Source organism: Aptenodytes forsteri, unplaced genomic scaffold (genome assembly GCF_000699145.1).
Source record: "Aptenodytes forsteri isolate BGI_AS27 unplaced genomic scaffold, ASM69914v1 Scaffold309, whole genome shotgun sequence".
In the NCBI taxonomy this organism is placed as follows: domain Eukaryota; kingdom Metazoa; phylum Chordata; class Aves; order Sphenisciformes; family Spheniscidae; genus Aptenodytes; species Aptenodytes forsteri.
In genome coordinates this window covers 5,859,678-5,882,692 of record NW_008795857.1, presented here as the reverse complement: position 1 = coordinate 5,882,692, position 23,015 = coordinate 5,859,678, and the positions used below count along the sequence as shown (strand labels likewise).

Genomic DNA, 23,015 nt, shown 5'->3' with positions numbered 1-23,015 from the left:
CGTGGCGGCGCGGGAGGGAGAGGCGGGAAGCGGGGGAAATCGCCTTTTTCTCCTCCGTGCTGCCCTTATTTCGAGGAACGCCGTTACAGCGAGTGAGCCTCGTCCCCATGACGTGCCATCCTGGGGTAGAGACCGGCAAGCCGTAGCAGGGGGCAGCTGGCAATGCACCCTGGCCCCGAACGGCGATGAGGACGAGGGAGACCGCGGGTGAGGGTGAGCTGCCCCGGCTCCCCGCGGCAAAGCCGCGGCAGGAGGGGCAGGGCAGCTCTGAGCAGCAGCGGGAGCACAGATTAATCGTAATCTCCACCTCAGAGCAGGATTTAAATGGCTTTGGCACGCTCGCGGCCCACCCTGGGGACATAAAAAGGGCAGGTGTCTCGCAGCAGTTCCACAGACTTCAGTCAAGCCCTGCCCTTTCACCCCCGGCTTTTCTGTTTCAGCCCCGTTCTGAGCAGCACTTGGTGTCAAAGCACCGAAAACTATAAATCCATCCCAGGGCTACAGAGGTTTCTTGAAAATCTTTAGAAATGCTGAAAAGGAAAGCAACATTTTTTGGGAATTATCACGCTGCCTTTTCTGCAAGGAAAGGGAAAACAAGATACTTTGAGACTGACAGCAAAGCCCCGGCCTGAGGGCGCAAGCTGTCAGCAGCACTGCTCTCTCCTACCTCTCCCAAAGACAAAAAAAGACAAAGTTAGGCTTGCTTTCCACACTACATACATGTTAACACCACAGGCTTGCTGAAGACAGACAAACACACCACTGCCAACAGGCTTTACAGCAGGGCTAAGTGCTAGCAGTGTGTGAAAGATGGCGCATGGCCACCGAGGCTGCTGCGGGTGGGCAGGATCGCCATGGGTGCTGAGAAGGGGTCCCGCCGCCCCTCACCATGCCCTGGGTGCACCAGGAGCGCCCCGCTGCTTACTCAAGCAGCGCTTCCTGTTTCCTTCTGGCTGTTCCGAAACCGTACTCGCCCTCTTCATAACCCTGCCCTCAGAGACTAGAGCTGTGGCTGGTGGACAACCTCTTTGCGCTTTTGAAGAGGGAAAGACAACTGAGGAAGCTTATAGAGAGCATCAGAGAGCAGGGGGGAACAGGAGTGACAGCACAGAAGAGGGAACGCGCTGTGGGGGACCTCGGCAGGGAACCGGGGGAAAACAAGGCTCACCCAGAAAGGAAGGAAACGGCAGAGAGAAAGGAAAGACGTGAAGCGGAAACAGAGCAAACGAGCTTCATGAAAAAGCACATTAAAAACACCACTGACAAAGGAAAAGATGAAAAGGAGGGTGACAAAGAACAATAAGCACTACGGGCATTTCAAGTTATGTCGGGTTTTTAATCAAATGAAATTTGATGCTAAAATATGTAAAACCACATGGTTATACCTTTAGTATCAGGAGCAAGCAAAGAAGCAAACGAGGACTAAACTGGAGAAGGATGTATACAAATGAAAGTTGTGCATGTTGTATACAGTCACACAGTATACAAAGAAAAACCTCTCCCTTCTCTATCCCTCTACATCTATCTAGTGCCATGTTCCCTTCCGCTAACTTTTTTCTATTTTTCTACCGACTTCTTAGTTATGCTTGATTGCTACACTTCCCTCCCCCCCCCTTTTCTGAGTTTTCAGACATCTTGTAAACTAGAGTCTAACCAAAACATAAAAGTGCCGAGATAAAAATTAAGGTAAATAAAACCCGATTATAGACAAAAAGTTTCCAACAAACATCGAAGTCATTAATTACTAGACTACCTGGGGGGGGAAGGGAATCTAAAAAAAGTTATAAAGTTATTTTCTTAGTTTTACTTGGAAAATTTGTGTTCGATTTCATACTGAAAGGGTTTCGTTAATACTTTCTCTCAAATGTTAAACAGGTTCAGAACTTCTTCTAAGCAATATAGCTTTGTAATGCTGGAAACGCTTATTAGAAAGTGATATATTTTAATCAAATTAATTCCCACTACACAAAAATGAAAAAAGTAGTGAAATTATTTTCCTCCTCATGTATGGCATATTGTTTTTACTTCTGCATGTATCTTTACTCCTGTAGGACAATGGAACAAGACTTGGAAGTTAACATCTTTATGAAAAAAACATTTGAAAGATTGGAGTATGCACCACTTGTTGTGTCCTCACTTTAGTACTAAAATATTCACTATGAAATAAAAGCTTTTCTGATTTTATGTTAAATATTTTGCACACACCAAATACAATAGGGCAAAAGAGCATCGTCTTGTCCTCCATTTTGCATAGGTACTCAAAGGGTTATGTAAGGTCTTACGGGAAAAGAGAGACTAGAGGCAAGTGACTATGCAAAAATAATGATCTACAAATATTGCAGCCAACTATTAATCATATTCAATTCTATTTACTATCCCTTTTTATATTTGGGTTGAAGCAGAAGCTTCTGAAATATGCAGTTTTTACAGAGTATCCAGAAAAACATCAGAGATGGAACTCAACAGGCTCAGCCGAGGCTTCTAGTTATGTGGCTTCCCTCTGTAAAGCAAAAAGTATAGAAGATGTCTACAGCAGCCCATAAATTCAACAGCAGTGTCAAAAAATTCATATCAGTCAGTCTTGTATACACAAGAAAATACATGGTTCTGCACTTCCGCCAATAGGAAGGGTGAGGCCTGGCAGCAGACCGACATTGGGAGTCCCTGGCTCTGCGCTATAAGGTTAGCACAGCACTTGAGCTCTAAGCTCCAAAATCTGCAGATCAGACTCACTCGGATGTGAGGGGTGCCATGTGCTTTTCAAAAAGGAAAGCCTGGTAGGGGAAGGAAAAACTGGAGGAGCCTGGCTCTCACTTGTGTTCTGCTCCCTTAATCAGTACAGGTGCAAAGCACTCAAGTAATTTGGCTCTGCAAACTTTATCAAGGACTGCAGATAAGATATATCCAGTGAGACTAAAAACTTGCAGGAAGGTTAAATACCTAGGAATCCGGACAAAGAGCAGAGCACCGAATCATCATATTCAACCAGGCAGAATAGGAAGACTGCTAACACACAGCACCTTACAAGGGCCAAAATCTACACCTACAAAAACGCAGATAGCAGGCAGTTTTCTTTATAAACTCAATTTCCAATGCATTCTTTAAAATTTATCTTAGAAGAGATAGGGAATTAGATTCTTTGCATCGTTTATTAATTTTCAAGCATGGAAAGGGATCTGAAAGAAATATACACCACATAAATAAGGACAACTCATTAAGATAGCATGCTTGATCGTTCACCTTGAGAAAGGCTGAAAATTTTCAATTCTTTGTTTTTTTCATGCAAGCTGAAATGATCTACAAGGTCTGACAATCTCCTTCCATACTTTGTTTTTAAAAGGAAAAAGTGCATACTTCTACACTTGAAATTCCCCATGGTACATGGTAAGTACTGCATAACAGTTTCCCTCTTCCCTCCGTCCCCACTCTGTTAGTGTGTTGGCACAATGGTAGGGTAACAATCACCAGATTTCAAAAACCACTCAAAGGTTTGGGGTAGCTTTTAAAAATAAATAAAACTATATAGTCAGATAGAGAATAGATTTTTTTGGTGGATAATTTATAACACAAATTCATAAATATGATCACATTCAATTTCCTAAAAATCTATACAAGTAACACCACTTCCCTTGTAATGCATGGATTTCAAGTAATTACACAAAGCTCCATTACACAGCCTTTTACATACAAATTACACAAAATTACAGACATATATGCAGTCACACATCGGGGATAATGTAATGCTTCTGACTACTTAATGGTCCAAAAATAATAAAAGTAAGTCAAAAAAAGCTAGTTTTTAGTTTAATTGTTGGGGTGGAATGTACTGTGGGTGGTGGTTGCCTAGCAGCTGCTTTTGCTTTGCTGGCCTGACTTGCTCGGACTGCAGTTTCTAGACGTGTTTTTAATTCAGGAGCAGCTCCCATTACTGTCTTGAAAGCATGTGGGTAAAGTGGACCAATGTGCATTAGATTCTGAAGTGCAAATTCGTGAAGATCCTTAGATGCTGTAGATGCAGAAGCAAAGGCATTTTCATTCAGTAAATAGGAGATCAGAGTGGGAACGAGAAGGGCAAGCAACTGGACTCCTAGAAGTGAAAGAAGAAAAAAAAAGTAATAACCGTATCAGAGAAGAAAACAAAAGAAAATTAATTTTATCAGTTGCTAGACTGATAAGGGTAATTTTGTTTTCAGAATTGACAATAAACACTGTAATTAAAAAATGATCAAATAAAAAACAACTGAAATGTAGATGGTTTCCTGTCCTTTGGTCACTCAAATCTTTCTTACCAGGATTGTATTTCAGACTTCTATTATTGTTCATCACAGTTATTTTGTTCCTGACACTTTCTTTAGAGATGCCCTTGCACCACCTCATTGCAGATCATTGATAAGAGATCGTAAGATGTAGAGTGCCTATCATATTAAAGGATTTCAAAACACTTTTCAGGCAGACAGAAACATTATTCAATTGAATCTGAATATCAGCCTCCCTGGTGAGTATAGCAGAACCGCTATTAGTATGCAAGTGTTCATGAAAAAGTCAGGGACCGTTATCTGCTGTATTACTCCATTCTGGAAGACTGCAATCCAAAAACTAGCACCGCAGCTATACTTGGGCTAGCGCAGCCTAACGAGGCCACAGCCCAAAATGGCACAGGGATCAAAAGGGTTTATCTTTAGAACAAAAAAGCAGCTGAACTTAAGCAATAGGGCTAATTTTTGTATCTAGCAAGGATGCAAGTATGTCTTTGAAATGTGTAACATGTTAATTGTAAATTTTAAGCTCAAAGAACTTAAACATTAATGGTAACTCATTTATCTAAAATTTTGTAGGTTATCAGTGTATTAATGATTTTCCCCTAAAGGTTTTGACTAAATTCATACTCATGGGGTGATTGTTTCCAGCCAGCATTAGCAAAAATCAGATGTTTTGTTTCCTCCTTCGCTTCAGTTACTCTCTCATTCGGTTACATGTGTTTCAAACAACTGTGCCAGAAGCAGAACGGGGCTCAAGAAAACATACATTTAATGTTTTATCATCAATGAAGAGAAATACCAATGGGGAGTATGTTGGGGGGAAAGGGAGGGAAACACACAAAACCAACAGTAATATTTTTACAAGGAACTTTATCAGCATTTAAAGCCAAATGTCTGCAAGTAAGTCTTTAGAAAACGCATTGTTTCAGTTAGAGAATAACTGAACTTAAAGATAAACTATAAATACTGTATTATATCTACTGAAGCAAACAGGAGGCTCCATCTACAATCAAGATATTCTGACCAGTACAATTCAATTTCTTGGGCTTTTCAGATAAACTTTGTTGAGCTGGTAGAAGCAACCTGATAGAAGTGATGAGTCTGCTAAAATAAAAGTGAACAATGGGAAAAAGTAAATTTAAATGGTGTGAACTACTCATTTTCAAACAGAAGAAAACATCACTCGCTACTGCAGTTCATGTTTAGAACTTTTTTTCCTGCAGTCATCAGAAATGCAAAGGCTACAGCATATCATACTGTACGTGCTATACAAGTCCATGTATACAAAAGTTCTAGTACTAGCATTACAAAAGCATGTTGCACAGATGTGGTTAATTTGTGACTATGCCATCAAGTTCCTAACTGCAAGATTTCTAATGTTCAATATTCTATTTTAGCATTACACATTTCTCTAGAAAAACTAAATACTTACTATTCTGCTCTTCACCAAGGGCAACCAACGTTTCAAGGACTTTAATTCCTTCCTGCACTGCTAACAGCTCCAGGTTGTTGTTTGGGCGGCTCCTTTCCACAGCTTTCAACTTCTCAACCATGATAGGGGCCAATGAATGAATATATGGAGTTGACAGGGCACGATTGGTGTGTTGGAACACAGAAAGCAGGAGTTGGTAACACTTGGCTTGAACCTAATCAAATCAAGATAAATACATTGTCCTGAAAGTTATTTGTTAACTCAGGGAATTCTAATAAACTGTTATCTATGTAGGCAAGATACACGTGATACCAAGAAAAAAAAAAAAGACAACTAAAGGGGAAGGAAACATACTGAATAAGAGGAAAGCAGCAACACAGCCCATCTGCTAAAATAATATTAGCCCAGTTTTCAATAAAAGGAAGGCCAGTTAGAAAGAACATGCAGGTACTAAACAGTAGTAATAATATAAACTCAGATAAAATAAAGGAATAGTTATACAAGTCAGTCACACAGGTCCACAGAGAACTACATCTTTAAGGCTCAGAACTACCAGCACTAATAGTAAATGTATCTGCAAAATCATGAAATGCTATTCCTATCTCAGAAGGGTAAAACAGCCCATAAAAATGACTCAGATCAAAGTGATCTTATTGCTCTAACATGAGCCAAGGCTGTAGCCAAAAGTGGCAGGCCTGTCCTTCCTTCCTTCTCATTCTCCATCTTGTGCTGGTAGTACCATAGGAGTATATGCATGGCCATACAGTGAGCTGGATCACAGAACTCTCTCCTTGCCTTCCTTCTATTTTCTTCCCCCCGCCCTCCCTCTTTTCTCTGGAAAGCGGGGATTATTACAGTCAACGTTTGGGAAAATGACTCACTGATGATCTTGTTTAGACGAACTTATGAATGCATTTTATTTGGGCGTACAAAAGTCTTCCTCCAAAATCCCACACAAATAACCCAGAACTTTTGAAAAGGTAAAGCTCTGCAACAAATACAAGGGCAAAACATTGCACGTGCTTTCAAACTGCACTCAAGTCCAAACAGGATGAGTTATTGAGCACATGCTGAACAGAAAGATTCTAGAGGAAGTATTATTGAACACAATGATCTGTGAGGAGATCTGGGGATGACTGGAAATACAGATGCATAAATAAAAATATTGAATAAAAATGACAGATAATAAAAACTAATAGTAAGAAAATACAAGTTATGCAGCTCATGTCACTACTAATTCACTAGTATACAGCTGCAAGTTTTCTATACAATTCATTTCTTAAGGCCTGAAGTAATAACACTTCTTCTAATACCGTTTCTATGCTTTCTAACAGAGCTCCCCGGAAGAACGTTTTATCCTAATGCCTTACTCAACATCATCTTTGACCTGTTTCAACAAATTATTCCTCTATCTCTCTGCTTTCTAACAGAGCTCCCCGGAGTTTTGTTTTATCCTAATGCCTTACTCAACATCATCTTTGACCTGTTTCAACAAATTATTCCTCTTCTATTCCACTCCAAATAATTCCCTTCCCTTCCCTTTCTGTCTACATTCTTAAACTTTACTCTCTCTATTCCACTCCAAATAATTCCCTTCCCTTTCTGTCTACATTCTTTAAACTTTACTCCTTATTAGCTGTTAAGATTAGCCTTCAAAGTAAGGTGTAAGAGTCTCTTTTCTTACATGCATGCATAATTCAAGTAAGAGTTTTAAGACTGCATCTGACAGCAGAATTTCATCCAAGCTTCTTTTATTCCATCTATATAATATAAATCTTTTGACTATTCTGCATTCACAGAAGTCTACAAAACCTCCTGCGAGATAAAATCAGGGCTTCTTCAAAGCGTGTAAGGCACACTCTCATGTAAAACTCACCCATTAGCATTGAGAGACAAGGGTCTCTCAACTGAGTTCCCTTGTTGGGGCAAAATGAAATTGAGCTCACCAGCCTTCTGGTTATTACTATACATGTTATCTAACCTTTCAGACTTTGCAGGTGGTAATAGTTTCAAAAATACGCCTGTGTTTCTTATGAGGCAGCGGTATTTCTTTAGAAGAGTTTTTTCCATAATCAGTTCAATGCTTTTAGTACAATCAGTATAATGCTTTTGTTCCAAACAGGTGTCTAGTTACTGATCCCAACAATGAGTGTTTTATATTTAAAAACCTAGAACGAACACACAGCAAGTATTACTGAGTATATGTTCTGCACATCAGCGAGGAGAGTGGACACAATCTGGCTGCTGTCAAAGCATTCTCTGTGAATTACAAGAATAGTGGTAAGTTCCAGCTCACTGACAGCTTTCCAGCAGGGTGGTGGGCAAAGATGTACTTCTCTCACTGTTCACGTGTTTATAAGAGCTGAGAGAGAGTACGACGTAAAAGTTTCTGCTTAATACAACTGACATTTCCATTCCCACGCTAAAATTTTAAGTAGCTTTCCACCCGAAGTCAGGCTTCAGAACCAACTGAATTTTATGTCCACGCTGGAAAACACCAGCCCTGCTGCACAGAAGCCTTATCAGTCTAAACAGGATTTTAAATGTCTCTCAGTGACCCTAACACATCAGCATTTTTTGCGTGTTTTTCTTCTCAGGAATCTCTGCAGCGCTCGCTTGTGGAAACACTATAGATTTCTCTCTTTAGCTCCCACCTGCAGATTTGTATACCCACTCAAACAAACAGCCGGAACAGTTAAGGTGAACTATACAGCGCATTAGCCTGCTTGAACAAAGTCAGTCTACAACATTTTAGTTTCCCTCTCTAGTGAGAAAATAATTTAGAAGGTAATTCATAAAGACAAACCCAAGGTCAGAAGTGAAATCAGGAGACAAATGATTCACAATCTGTAGATGTTCTGATTGTGACCACAAAATTACATTTTTGCACTCAAACTGAATTTTGTATCAACATGTAAAATAAGCACAGGTTTTGCACAAACAAATACAAAATTCATCAGAAATGTGGGCTGTAATTTTATCTACAGAAAAAGTGGCTTAGTTTGCATTATAAAAGATCAGCATTAATGTAGAAATGTCACCACTCTCTGGTAACCAACCTTTTCAATTGCTAAAATTTCACATAGCAAAGATTTTTTTCCTTTTAAAAAGCTGTAAGTCAAGAACCTGGCACAATGCCATGAACACACATTATCTAGAAGCACTTAGTTTGGGTTGTTTTGCTCACTAAAGAGTTTCTATAATACAGTGTTGAAAATTCTAGTTATTTTGACAAGCAGTATCTGTCTCTGAAGTAAAGGCATCACAAAGCATTCAGGATATATGGTAAATATAACACAATTAGTTTTTCTTAGCTATATCTCATTCACATTCCTATAACATGATCTTACCCAAGGATCACAGGAATTTAATGCACTTTTAAATCTGCTCATACATCCATTTTGTAAAGACTGCACTCCAATTATTTCAGTGCTTGCTGACCAAAGGAAGAGAGCAATAGCTGTAAGTATGCTTACTTCATCAAGAATAGGCTTAGAGGCTTCTGAAAAACAAAACCAAACATGCTGTTAGCCTACTCCAAAAAGGGGTTAGAATTTATTTAGTAAAAGCCAGTGAACACAGATAAACTCACAAAGAGGAAATAAATGTACTTGAAATTATTTGCAACTGCAAACAAATATGCATCTAGTTATTACAAAATCACTTTATCATTATTGACTGTGACTGACAAAAAGCTGAGCAACTCTATTCTAATCGTTTTAATAAAGTAAGTCAAACTTTCTGAAATGTAAATATCAAGGAACAAACATCACCCACACTTTCTCTGAGAAAGTCATATTTTTTGTTTTCAATGTGTAAGCAAGAGAGGAAAAAAAATTGTATTTTTTACATCCTTTCCCCAATAAAAATATACTTCACTTTTTTTTTTAATCTCTTCAGCTGATGCAGCAGAGTAAGAAACTGATATCCAGCATGGCAACAACTTTTACTTAACATGAGGTTTCACGTAACAGACTAGCTGATCTGACAGCTACCTTTCACCAATAAGAACGGTCTTACTTTTAACCTTTCCTGCTTTTCAAATAGTCTGTATTTGCCATTGTCAACCTTTTTTTCATTGCACAAGCTCTGTCTTCACAGATCTTATTCATGAATTTACATCAGAAAAAAAATCATCAAGAAAAAAAATATTTATATATAATTATTATAATATATATAAAGTACTGTTCTGCTGGTTTGGTAGGCCAGATTGGTTCTTTTCTCCATTGAGAGGCACAAAGAAACAGCAGATATATACTCAGCAAAAAGAAAAACAGCATGACTGCCCTATACAGATGTCTGCTAGCCACTCGATTGGCTTAGCCATGATGTGAAACCTCACTTCAAAAAAACTACTCCAAGCATTTTAACTGACAATTCTTTAAAAAAAAATTAAAGTTTAAATTTGTTTAAATTTTATTGAATTACAAGACTTGAAGCGTATGCAGTAGACCTTGCTTAGATTCTTGTGTGTGTGATGAGTCCCACTCCACAGAAGATTGGAAAGAAAACGGAAAACATACACTTTTGCAAGGAACCAACAAAGATTTCTGAAGTCTGCAAAAAAGCCTAAAGCCAGTAATGTTTCTGGAAAGAGGGACTGGGAAATCTTTACAGTAACAAAGGGCTGGAAGACAAGAGCTAATGTGACAAATCAAATTATAAGTTTGACTTGGTTAACACAAATCTACTGATCCTTCCCCTTCAGACATTTTCAGGATTGTTTGCAATTACCTACTCGCTCCCTATCTCTCACATGAGTAACTCCATTCAAGCCTCTCTTCAGTCTCTATAAATGGCTCCGTGGGATGTAATGGGATGTTTTCTGGCTGAACTACCATTATGCAAATGACAAATCTTTGTGTCTCTCTTTTGCTAACTATGCAGCTGAGACTGTACATCTTTTTTGCTTTTCGAAGGGCTAGGCAAAGTACGAATGTGAACCAAGAGAAGTAGTCTGCAGTTCTCTACAGAGACACAGTAGACATCCTGCTGGTGGGTAACATTTTTTTGGCAGGGGTAGGATTTTTCCTCACCACTGAAAGTTTGTAACAGTATTGTGAATATCCTGCTCCACTATGAACCTTGCCACAATTATCCCTTGCTGTCTTTACACTCATTCACTTTAACACCCACTGTCATTAAGACTACGAATCGTGTCAGCAAACACTTAAAAGATACACTGATTGCCATTTTTCCTGAGGTTTAATTCAAGGTGTCGAATCCATGTACGGTACTGAACAATTACAGTTTCAGGAAAGAGATCAGTTCCTCTACAAACACTGTTTTGGCAATTAAAATCTCCTTTCCTTTAAGCTAGCAGGTATTCTGTGGAAAGAGGAAAGGAACGGTGGAAATGATAGTTTGCTCAGGCCTTGCCAACATGTCTAGAGTTGCCAGTAGTCACAGAAATTGAGGCACAGTCCAGGAAGTAAAGTGAATTCAGCTTGGAACTCCTTTAGATTTTACTTGTGAGACATTCAGCAGCTGTCAGGAAGACTGATGGATATCAGAAGGTAGATTTCCAAGTTTCAGAAACAAGTCACTAGCTGAAACTATGAAGACTGGTAAGGTCAGCCTGAGGAAAAACTAAAGAATGAAATAATCACATCATAATGGGATTCAAAATGGAAGAGGAAAGTCTGAACTAGTACAGAAAAATAGCCTATGGAAAGGACCTGAGAGAGGGGGGGCTGCAAAATGAGTTGCAAAAGGCAAAATTTCTAACAGGAGGTTATGATCAATATTGTCAAAGAAAACAGACCAACAAGGACAAATCTGGGATAGGAACTCCTGAGATGTAACTGTATTTTCTTAAAGCCAAGGCTGTGCTTGTCTTCAACACAGCCTATTAAGTAACTCTAATTAGTTATGCTGTATGCACTCAGGTCTTTCTCCCATTTCAATTTTGCAAGCAATTCATCACCACTTTTAATCCCCAACCCTCAGACATGAAGCCTTAAATTATAGGCAGATAGAATACTTGCCTTTTCATTACAGCAAAACCCAGTCCTCTTTATTTTTAACTCTCCTGCACTGGGGAACCACTTACCAGGTTGAGAGTATTCCAAGATAGATGCCAGAGTGCTGCGGATAAGACCTGTCCATTGTTTCTGAGTTTCATCAGTCTTAACTGTTGGAAGAGTAACAATAGTTTTTATCCCTTGAAGGGCTGCACTGACTGGAGGTGGGACCTGATTATCTGCTGATTTTACTGCCGTTTCTTTCAATACTCTTGTAATCAGAAATAGGATAGTGGGTAAGATTGTCATACATCCTAAAAAAAAAAAAAAAAAGAATTTCTGAAGTTAATTCCAACAAGTGTCATAGATAACCTCTTTAGCTTTCCCAATATGGATATATATGGCTAGAGACAAAGGAGACACCAAGATAAACTGCAATTCAGGTAATAAGGGATATGTGCCATTCAATATTTTATCACCAAATTCATTCATTCATTAGTATTAACTGAACTGTATCATAACACAAGTCATACAAGCCAACACTTAAAACATTGCTGTCAATTCAGGATGATTCAGCTATTAAAAGTTTTGCCCTACATGGCATGTGATACATGGTATGTATCATATTGAACAAATCCAGATTGTTAAATATCTTAAAACAGGATCTGCATATTGCTAGGGTCCTATACAATAAACAACAACAATAAGAGGTCTGGAAACAGGTATCCAAACCAAGTTATGGCACTTTCCAAGGAAGCTGGTGTGTGGTACAAGCCCCAAAAGCAAAGTAAGGAGTTATCTGGGTGTCTCACATCCTGGGCAAAAGCTGCAGCCATCTGGCTACTCTACAAAGGGGACAAAATGGTCCTCCTCCTACTGCATTGCTTTTCTGAAGAAATCAACACCTATCTATATGTTTTGTGCAGCCAGTCCTACAGATGCAAGTTAGGCATACTCAAGAAATATTAGTCGAATAACAGATAACCTGACTTTAGACACATAGGAACTTTATTAGAAGGAGTTTCAATAACACCTGTAGACTTTAAGCCTCTGTAGGACTAAAAGAAGGGTGCTATTGGGCTTAGGCATGTAATACCAATCTATAGCTCACTTCCAACAGTCAAGTCTCTTTCCATATCTTTTCTATGCCTCATTTTCCCACATCTGTGGAAACACAAATCCTGCCATTTTCCTACTTCTGGGAATGCTGTGAGGGTAAATACACAAAGTAGAACAATTACGACTGGAAGGGACTGCTGGAGGTCATCTAGTCCAACCCCCTTTTCAAAGTAGCAGTTCCTCTAGATCAGATTGCCCAGGATCTTGTCCAATGGAGACTGCAAGATGCTCACGTTTTAAAGAAAAAGGAAGAAATATAAAAAACCCACTTAATCACAGAAAGTGATGAATTCTCTTTGTTCAGTTTCCCTTACACCCAAAGGCTCAATTAACACAAATGTTTGTGCATGTACTATCTCCCCCTCCCTACAGCTATCAGCTGGCTACATCTTCTGGATGAGAAAAAAAACGAAGTCTAGCAGTCTCTGTAGACTAACAATAGTTTCTGAGCTACTTTCACTGGTCACTTGCCAAATGCTGGGAGTCACGCCTTCACTCCAGTCAACACAGAAATAGTACTGTTACTCTTTTTGCCCACCATACCCCACCACCACCACCACCCCCCCCCCCAAAAAAAGGGAGAAAGGAAAAAGAACAAGGAATCAAATAAACACAGTGCAGGACTCCAGATCAGCTCAAAATCTACTGTTTTTTAAAGAACTGTAAGACACAAATTGTCTGTTTGAAGACAGCCGATGTTGTGTTCTGAGCATGACTTTGTCCAAATATGTTCTTTACCATGCATCTCATTACGGGACCAAACTCTAAAATGTCAGTGTGTGAAACTTCCCAGAGATCCACAAGACAACTCTTAAGCAATTTGTTCTCTGAAAAGCAAAACTCAAGAGCACAGCTTCCTCAAAGAGCACAGCTTCCCATGCAATTGTGTCCTTTAGCCCTGAACTCCACTCAGTGGAATTACCCTAGTTTACACATATTCTTTGTGACAGTCTCCCTGGGCAGAAGAAAGCTCCATTTAGTTTACAGTCACATTTGGGATGACTGACAGCCAACGGCTGCAAAATGAAGTGTACCACAGCTGAATTGTGCTGTTTTTTCCTTAGTAGGATTCTCTTTTCATCCAGCTGCTGCTTTTCATGAACTTCTCAGGAATTTAATTATCTCTATGTTCTTTTACAATATGATTAAAATTGGCCAAAAGGTTTCAAAATCATGAAAAAAGGAAGGGAAAAAACCAGCAATAAAATCATAGTGATATAGAGCTCATTTCCTCAGCAAACTTGCAGCAAACATGCAAATTCAAAATAAAATAATTTCCTTTACGTTGCTCACTGGAAAAGCCTGAATTCTTCATTTATTTTGGAACCTAAACATACTTTTCAATAGATGACCCTTAAAGTATCCCGTAAAAATATATTTACAGTTTGCTTTTAGCATCACATGCTCACTACGCTTCCCCTATGGTAATCACTCATACGTATTTTGTTACAATACCTTACCTGCTGGAGAACACAGAGAAGGCAGGTCAGACAGTATAGTAACAGTGGCAGCCACAAGACGAGCACTTTCCTCAGAGAGGTGGGATTTGGCAGCAATGTGACTTGGAGAATCTGACACTTTTGAACTCAGATGGGGCATGTGCCGTACTAGGATAAACATGAGTAATTCCATGGCTGCAAAGACTAGAGATTTTCCAGGCACAAGACTACCAGTCTCACCTCCCTCTCCTAAAGTAAGAGGATTTTCTTTTTCCTCAATATCATCTTCATCTGAAAAAAGGAAAGAAATGTCTGAGGAGACAATTAAGAAAGATCCCATACCAAAGATTACATGAAACACTCTTTAAAAAAAAAATTAAAAATCAAGAAGAAAAAGTTGCTTCAACAGTAAGATATGACAAACATGGCTCATATCAAACTAAATGTTTTACTTAGAATGACTTAAAGGGGTTGAAAATGCTTTATAAGTATTGTGATTGCAACAATACTTATTAAAAATCCATCCAGAACTAGGAAAAAAAAATAGCAATACTTACACAAAATAAAAATGCAGTAATTATTTTGCTTCTTCTAAAACTGATTGTAAAATTAACAGTCATGACTGCCAAATAAATAGGCATGACAGTATTTTTTTAATTTAATGGCTATTAACTAAATGTTCCACCCTGACAAAATTTTATTTCAGCCTAAATTGATTATGAAATAAGAGAAAAGAAAAGCACTGTAGGATTCTATGTCTGAGTTCATGATTTCAGTGCATTCAGTTCAAAAAGTCTGTCTTTTGAATGGCAGCTTGGCCAGCTGCAGTCTTTCCTTCTCCCATTAAACAGCAACAGAGATTCAGTAAGTCAAAGCTGGCCTGAACTACCCCTATGAAGCTCCTATGAATTTAAATGATTGCTAGTGTTATCACATTCACTGATTTGAAAAATGCAACTTACTGGGCCTATTCCAGTAAACAATTCCATTAATTCATATGAAGGAACAGAGCTTGCATTTTTAGCTGTGCTGGTTCCTCAAGTTCCAGCAAAATCCTCTCTCTTTTTTTATGTGGAAAATGGGCAAAAGCTAACAGTTGTTTTTTTTCTCAACAGTATATTATACCAGACTAAGATGGTAGTTTTTCTTAGTAAGAGAATATTCTTTGGGTTTTACTTTATTTCTTTCAGGTAAAAGAAAACATGGCAGACCTAACCTAACCAGGTATCAATGAACTATTTGCCAGATTGCCACTTGGAAACTAATTTACCTGGCAAAGATGGAAACAGTACATCCAATGTGAGATTTTTAAAGAAATGGTAAAGGGATGATTGAACAGGGAGATGCTCTGTTAAAAGGAAGAGGTTACTAACAGTACCTCAGAAAGCAGCTTTCAGACTCATGCTAATACCCTTCTCAAGGATGTTCTTACATAAAGTAGAAATAAATTAACAGAATATGCTGATGAAAAGCCTAAGCAAAACATCAGAAGCTGAAATATCATACCAGAAGAAGCGGGGATAAAAGAAGAAAGAATGAACTTTACTAAAGCTCAATAAAGGCCAAATAGAGGAACAGGATTTAGGTATATCAACTCATCAGAGAACCTCAGAAAAATTTAAGTTGAAAGGGACCTCCATAAGTCATCCAAGTCCAATCTCCTGTTCAAAACAGGGCCAACTTGAAAGCTAGAGCAGGTTGCTCAGGGCTGGTCCAGTTTTGAATATCTCCATGCGTGGAGATGCCACAACATCCCTGGGCACCTGTTCTACTGCTTCACCACTCCTGTGGTGACAAATTTTTTTCCTTGTATCCCATCTGGCTTTCCGTTGCTGCAACTTGTGTCTATCGCCTCTTGTCCTTCCACCTTTCAGAAGAGTCTGGATTGATCTCTTTAAATCCCCTTTAAGAGGGGGATTGCTATTCTACCCCATATTAACCCTCTCTTCCACAGACTAAACAAGTTCAGCTCGCTCAGCCTCTCCTCACGTGTCACATACTTCACTTCCCTAAGCAGCTTAGTGGACCTCCACTGGACTTCCTTGAGTTTGTCAACGTCTCTCTTATTCAGGAAGGGACAACAAAACTAGACACTGCTCCAGATGCACTTTCATACGCTCAAGTTGAAAGGAAAATCATATCCCTTAATCTACTGGTCATGCTTTTCTAATGCAGCCCAGTAACAGAGTCTCGAGCATTGCATAGGCACACCACAGATTCACATTCAACTTGTCATCTCGCAGATCTGCTATCCAGTCTGTCAGCCACCCAGCCGATACCAATGCACACGGTTATTCCATCCCAAATGCAGGATTTTGCATTTGTCTTTGCTGAACTTCAGCAGGTTCTCAGTCCTGCAGCTCGAGATTCCCCTGAAAGGCAGCACCGCCCTCCAGTGTATCCACCACTTGCACAATTTGGTATCATCCACAAATTTGCTGAGGGTGCATTCTGTCCTGTCAGCCAGGTTGTTAATGACAATGTTTAACAGTAGCAGACCCAATACTGAACTCTAAGGAACACCAGTTGCAACCAGCTGCCAGTTAGACCTGAATCACCGAACTCCATTCAGGCACAGCAGTCCAGCCAGCCTCCTACTTTTCACTCCACATCTCTCCAATTTGACAATGATACTATAGTGTACTGGGTCAAAAGCCTTGCAAAAGTCAAGGTCAACAATATCCACCACTCCCACTTCATCCAAAGCCAGTTATTTCACCACAGAGGGTGATTAGGCATTATTTGTCCTTGGTAAGTCTGTGCTCACTATTTCAAATCACATTCTTCTACTTCATGTACTTGGAAGTGGTTTCCAAGGGAATTTACTCCAAAATCTTTCAACACACACAAGTAGGCTTACATAGTATCCCAAATCCTGCCTCACATCTTTACTTATTGGAAGTTAGACGTAGCATCTACTTTTTGCCATTCATTGGAAAGCTTTCTTAAGCACCACAGCTTTTCAAAGATGACTGCAGCAGCCTTAGCATGTCATCAGCCAGCTCCCTCAGATGCATCCCATCTGGTCCCAGGGTATGTCCAGCTTTTAACTAAGAGGTCCCTGCCCTGATGCTCATTTACTGTAGGTAGCAATTCTCTCCCCTAAACTTGCTCACTGGACACAGAGACACAGGAGGACTAAGCAAAGAAGATAATAGTGCCTCAGGTTTTCCCCCGACGTGTTTTGTCATTAGATCACCCAATCCATTCGGCAGCAGATCCAAATTTCTTGGTCTTTTTGCTGCCAACATACCTATAAAAGCCCTTCTTGTCACACTTGACATTCATCACCACTCTCAGCTCCAGCCAAATCGTGGCTTTCCTAATTCCACTCCTCCACACCTGAGCAGACATCTTCAGTAGTCTTCCTGGGCAATTTGCCCCCACTTCCACCATCCATACACTTCCTTGTCACATTTGAGCTCCCGTTCAGCCAAGTCAGCCTCCTGCCACGCCTGTTTTGTATCCTGCACTTTTGGATGAGCTATTTTCTGTCACCGAAGATGAGCCATCTCTCTTTCCTTTGCCCTTCTGGGAAGCTTACCACAAGATCTCACCTGCAAGCTCCCTGCACAAGCCCAAGTCTGCTAAACCAGGCCAAAGCTTTTGCTCTACTACTTGCTTTCTTCATTTCCCTCAGGATCATGAACTCCACTATCTCATGGCTGCTACAGCCACAGCTACCATTAACCTTCATAACCATTTCTTCTGTGTTAGTGAGGAGCGGATCCACTGAGCACCTCCCTTATTTGGACTGTCCAGCATCCAGACTGAAAAAAAAAACCTGTGCCTCATACGCTTCTGAAAGTTTCAGATTGTTAGTATCCTGCAGCGTTGCTCTTCCAGCACATGTCTAGATGGTAAAAGTCTCTCATGAGACTCCCATAGCTTGTGATTCGAAGGCTTCTTCCAGCTGGTTTAATATGGCTTCACCCACCTCCTCTTCTTGATTAGGCAGTCTGTGGCAAACAAGAGAGTTCCCGACTGGTATCACCCTTTGCTTCCTCTTAGTGGTATCAGTTCTGACCTGTCAAAGAGGGATGGCTGGCCCAGATACCTACCCTGACAGCTTGTTCCTCTTCTCCTCTTCCCAAATCTCTATAGCGTTCTCCAACTGGTGTCTGGAGATAAAGCCTTTTCTTGCTGGAAGTCACAATCTTGCAGCCTCCACCTTTGTGGGAGTCCCATCCTCCAGGGCCATATTCCAGCATAGCCTATGGCTGTCCCTCCTTCCATGGCACATGGGGCTTGGGCTCCCACACCTGCAGGATCTCTGTGAAGAATACGTCATTCTTCCATTTGCCTTTCTTGACACTACACAGTCTGCTCACCTTCACACACATTTCCTTCACATCTCACAGGTGAGACCAATGTCACCTCCAGCCCTGGCTGCACAGACAAGCACATCAGGACTTTCAGCTGAATTTCAAGCCAGGTCATTAGACCTCTGATGTGCCAGAGGTCATTGTTCCTCAGTCTGCAGACTGTGTCTTGCTGTATGTCACTGCCATCATTATGCTGACTCGAGCAGTCTTGTGCAGTCTTGAGCAGCACTTCCGGCCTGCGTAAGCAGGCCTTTGCATGCCAACTGCCTTGCTCCTGTTTGCACACCCTGTTCCCAGAGCTCCTGGTTGCTGACACACCCGGAACGTCAGTGAAGTAAGAACCCAGATGCAAGTCTGCTCCACCTTCCTGGCAAGATCTTCTGGGCAGGCAACTTTTCACACTGGTTCCAGTAGCAGTTCACTCACCTCCTGAATGCCAGTTGTGCCAGGGACGCACCACAAGACCCTACATTGGGGGCTGAACTATTAAACTTCAGAAAAAAGGTAAATGAAGTGCTAGGAGGCAGTCAATAGAGGAACATTAATGAAACTGAGCAAGGCATTAGTAAGACCTTAAGTGGTGTGCTGGGTATAATTTTCATCACTCATATTCAAGAAAAATGAATGAAAACCATGACATGAAAAGAATAACCGCTAGAATGATCAGAGGAAGAAAAACCACATCTTACAAGAGTTAAGAAATCAGCAGCTAAGATCATGAATACATCAAAAGTGTCTGTGGAATACACAGCCTTTTCCTCCTCACTTTAACCATACTCTAATCTATTTGAGTTCCTTTCCCAATACGAAAACCTGTTGCTTATTTACTCTGCAAAGCAAGCCGTGTTTTCAAAATCTTACTTAGGGTGTTCCTTTTTTCCTGCAAATAATCTTGAGCTGCTCTTACTATCTGCTGGACAACTCCTGTGACCAGTAGCTGGACTGAAGGAGGATCCCAGGTCAGGAGGAGTCGGTGAAGCACACTCAAGAGTTCAACACCAAGGAGCTACAGTAAAACAAAATACATATTAAAAAAATTAATTAGGACTTAACAATTCCTAATTGTTATGTCACTTGCTTATGATGAGCAAGTGCTTTTCTCATGCAAAAATAATTACAGCTTTTGTAATCATCACAGTTGAAAGACCAAGACCTAGAAAAAGCTGATTGTTATAACATGCTCATACAGTACCTGATCCTCTGCAATATGGATCCTGGCACAAGGGGAATCCAATAAAGTATGAAGTGCTTGTAAACAAGATGTAACATGCTCAACAGGCTCTTCAGGTCGTGGGGAACACAGAAACTGTATACTAACACCTGAAAAGAGCAATAATTAAAAACAATGTTCACATCATCATAAAATCAAGTTTTCTTTTTTAAATTTATTTGTAAGTATAGCATGTTTTTAACAACTTCAGAAAGATACGTTTTTCTCAATTCTTCTTCCTTTAAAGGAAAAGAGGGTTTATGTATTAGAAATAGCAGAATTGTACTCGCTTTCTCTTGTGCATCATGTCTTCCCCAAAATTTGGCAGGAAAAATAATAAACCATGACAGCAAGCAACTTAGATTACTGAATGGAAATCCACACTTTGTTCTAAAGATCTGTAAGTCAGATTTCTGAATCCTTCAATTGTAAATTGAGTTTTATTTTATTGAAATCTTTTAAATGTAAAGATAACTGAGATGAAGTTAAGCCTCAAAAATTATGCAATATTCATATTATACATATGGCACTTAATTCTGGTTTTAAATATCTGTGTATCCCAGCAAACTGTTGGCGTTCCTCAGAATAAGTGATCACATCCACCTCTTAAAGCTGTTAGATAACAATAAAGGGAAACAGTGAGCACTACTCACAGCTGAAAAACTGATGCAAAAGCTACTCCATGTGACTTGTCAAATATCAGTCTTTACTGAACTGTGTTTTTATGAGGGTGTGTATTTTAATTAACCTTACAGCTTTTGTGTCTTTGAAGCATAACATTTTGTATCATCTGAATTACATTACAGCATAGAACAGTTCCTACTGATTTTATTCAATTACATAAATAAACTAGATACACAACTTGTCTATAAAAATCACAATAATCACAGTGACAAATATTCTGGTAAAGCTATAAAGAACATAGGAGGCAGAGAGATATGGAGAGAAGGAGAAAGAGATATTTCGAAACATTACTGTCCAGACGTGATGCATTTTAAACTTCCCAGACTTCAAGCAAAGTACCTTTTCTTATTCCCATACCATTTCGTACCATAATGTGCTGGTACTGAACTCTAAACTTGTAACTCTTACCCAAAATTAAGTGCATTCTATCTTTGTTTATCTCCGGCAAAGATTTAGTGGTAGGTGGAGTTCCAGGCGTCTGGTTTAACATAATGGATGTAGCACGTTTCTGTGAATTGGGCATTGCTGCAGCAGTCTCTTCTGTTGACTCTGAAGCATTAAATCCTGTACTGTTTAGCCAAAGTGCCACTGCATGTAGTATGGGAGCCCAGGAGTTTCGGTAATGCAGTCTAGCTGTATCAATTGTTTCTGGAGTATAAAATGCTCCCCCTGTTAAATTAGCAAAGCAAAGGGAAATTCTGAAATTCTCTGCAAATAATAGACAAAAAGCACGTACTCTAAGTTTATTAGTTTATTTACTCTGGGTGTATTTGATCATGTACATATTTAGATGTACATATTCAGATGTAATCCTTGTTAGTGACAGTGCATCCCACTTCTCCTTGTGAAGGAGCCACACTAGTACCTCTCATAAGGAAATGCAATGGCCACAATGGAACAGTAAGCAGAGAGCAAGAAAGGCAGGCAAAGTCATCAGGTCTTGCAGCATTTTTCATAAAGAACACTCATTCTTAACTCAGTAAGATGTTATAAGACAGTATCAGCTCTAATCTCAAGGGCTATGTTTTTATTACAGTAAACATCTTTGCATTTGATATCAAGTATTGGAGGTGTAGAAGTAGTCTTAATTCTAGAAAAGACGTGGTTTTAATGATCTCTCCGATGCAGATAAAGAACATCTTTATTGCAGATTGAAAGAAAAAAGCACACTCAAACTTCAAACATACATTCCTGTTACACATAGGCAGAAATTTATCACTTGCATTAAAAAACATGCCTGCCAAATCATTTATAGAATAGTTTTGAAGTCTCAACTAAGGGTTTCTTTCCGTTTTTCACAACAACACAAAAAGAAGTCCCAGTGCTTACCATCTGGTGGAAGCTGGGTAGCAAATTCAGCTGGTAAAGTTAAAAGAGCATAATCTTTCAGTGCAGCTAACCAGAGACGGCTAAGTGCAGGCAGCTCAGGTTGTACAAGCGTTATCAAACTGTCTGGTGGCAACTCATCTATAGTACCAAAATCATCCTCATCCTCCTCTGTGCTCTTTAAAACACGCTTTGGTTTGGTCTCTGCTTCTTTCTTAATTTTCATGGCAACAACATACACCTAGAAGAAAAACAGATATGAAAGTACATGCTGTGAGATCCTAAAAAGAAAAAAAAGCAGCAGCCTTTCCCACGTGAAAGTAACAGATTCCACACGCAGATGACTCACCAGAAAATGACTGGGAAAAAGAGACTTGCAATACAGTTATCTTTTATTTAAATATTTTTTCTTTTATTTCTACCAGTATATAACATGTAGGGGCATAAACGGCACTTTCCTAAAACGATCTGGCTACACACTTTTTTCCTAAAAAAGTGTCAATTACTGCTGCTCTACACAGACATACTAATTTAAATAACCGATTTCATTAAATCAATGCATCCTTATTGCAGAGATTTCTTTGACCTACATTAAGAGCTACTAGATAAATTAGAGTAATTGTCACTTTCTGGGAGCAGATTAGGTATCACAAAGACATGAAAATGTGTTACATGAATACAAGAACATTTATGTTTGTCTTTGATAGATGCTATGAGAGGATAAAAGTATTTTCAAAAAACTTACAGAAATATAGGAATAAGCAGAAATATCAGGAAAATACAGTAAAAATAAGCATTTTTAGAAAAGAAATAGAATACAAGTAAGTGTCTTAGTATTTTCAAAAACCTTACAGAAATATAGGAATAAGCAGAAATATCAGGAAAATACAGTAAAAATAAGCATTTTTAGAAAAGAAATAGAATACAAGTAAGTGTCTTCGCGCAACAGATGCTCCATATCAAAGCTGAAAATTACAGTACGGGGTGATTATTAACATTTCAGCTGTGTAATGTTACTTTCCTTTGTAATTTCAAAATTAACTTCCAAGAAAGTTTAATGAAAAAACCCCAAACTTTAAAATCCTACACTAAAAGAAACCAAAATACCATTTCTGTAATTATATGTAGAGCTCTATAGCATGCAAGTAACATTTCAGGAAGCAAGGCAATGTAAGTAGTTGAAGATTTCTGGTATTCCAGCCATTCCCCAACAATATCTACGCTAAGCCTGTAATTCATTATGAACACTTTGACAAAC

General features: G+C 39.3%; 1 protein-coding gene across 1 annotated transcript in view; it reads right to left on the bottom strand.

Moving 5' to 3' along the window:
• Nucleotides 1–1,327: 1,327 nt before the first annotated feature.
• Nucleotides 1,328–23,015, bottom strand: part of HEATR5B (HEAT repeat containing 5B) — a 68,396-nt gene continuing 46,708 nt past the window's right edge. The window contains exons 28-36 of the mRNA XM_009283788.2: nucleotides 21,761–21,998; nucleotides 20,840–21,100; nucleotides 19,730–19,857; nucleotides 19,399–19,543; nucleotides 14,234–14,503; nucleotides 11,744–11,968; nucleotides 9,042–9,193; nucleotides 5,692–5,905; nucleotides 1,328–4,087 (exon numbers count right to left, since the gene is read on the bottom strand). Of these exons, the coding sequence (XP_009282063.1) occupies nucleotides 3,783–4,087; nucleotides 5,692–5,905; nucleotides 9,042–9,193; nucleotides 11,744–11,968; nucleotides 14,234–14,503; nucleotides 19,399–19,543; nucleotides 19,730–19,857; nucleotides 20,840–21,100; nucleotides 21,761–21,998 (1,938 nt within the window). The 3' untranslated portion in view covers nucleotides 1,328–3,782. The remainder of the gene's footprint in view (nucleotides 4,088–5,691; nucleotides 5,906–9,041; nucleotides 9,194–11,743; nucleotides 11,969–14,233; nucleotides 14,504–19,398; nucleotides 19,544–19,729; nucleotides 19,858–20,839; nucleotides 21,101–21,760; nucleotides 21,999–23,015) is intronic.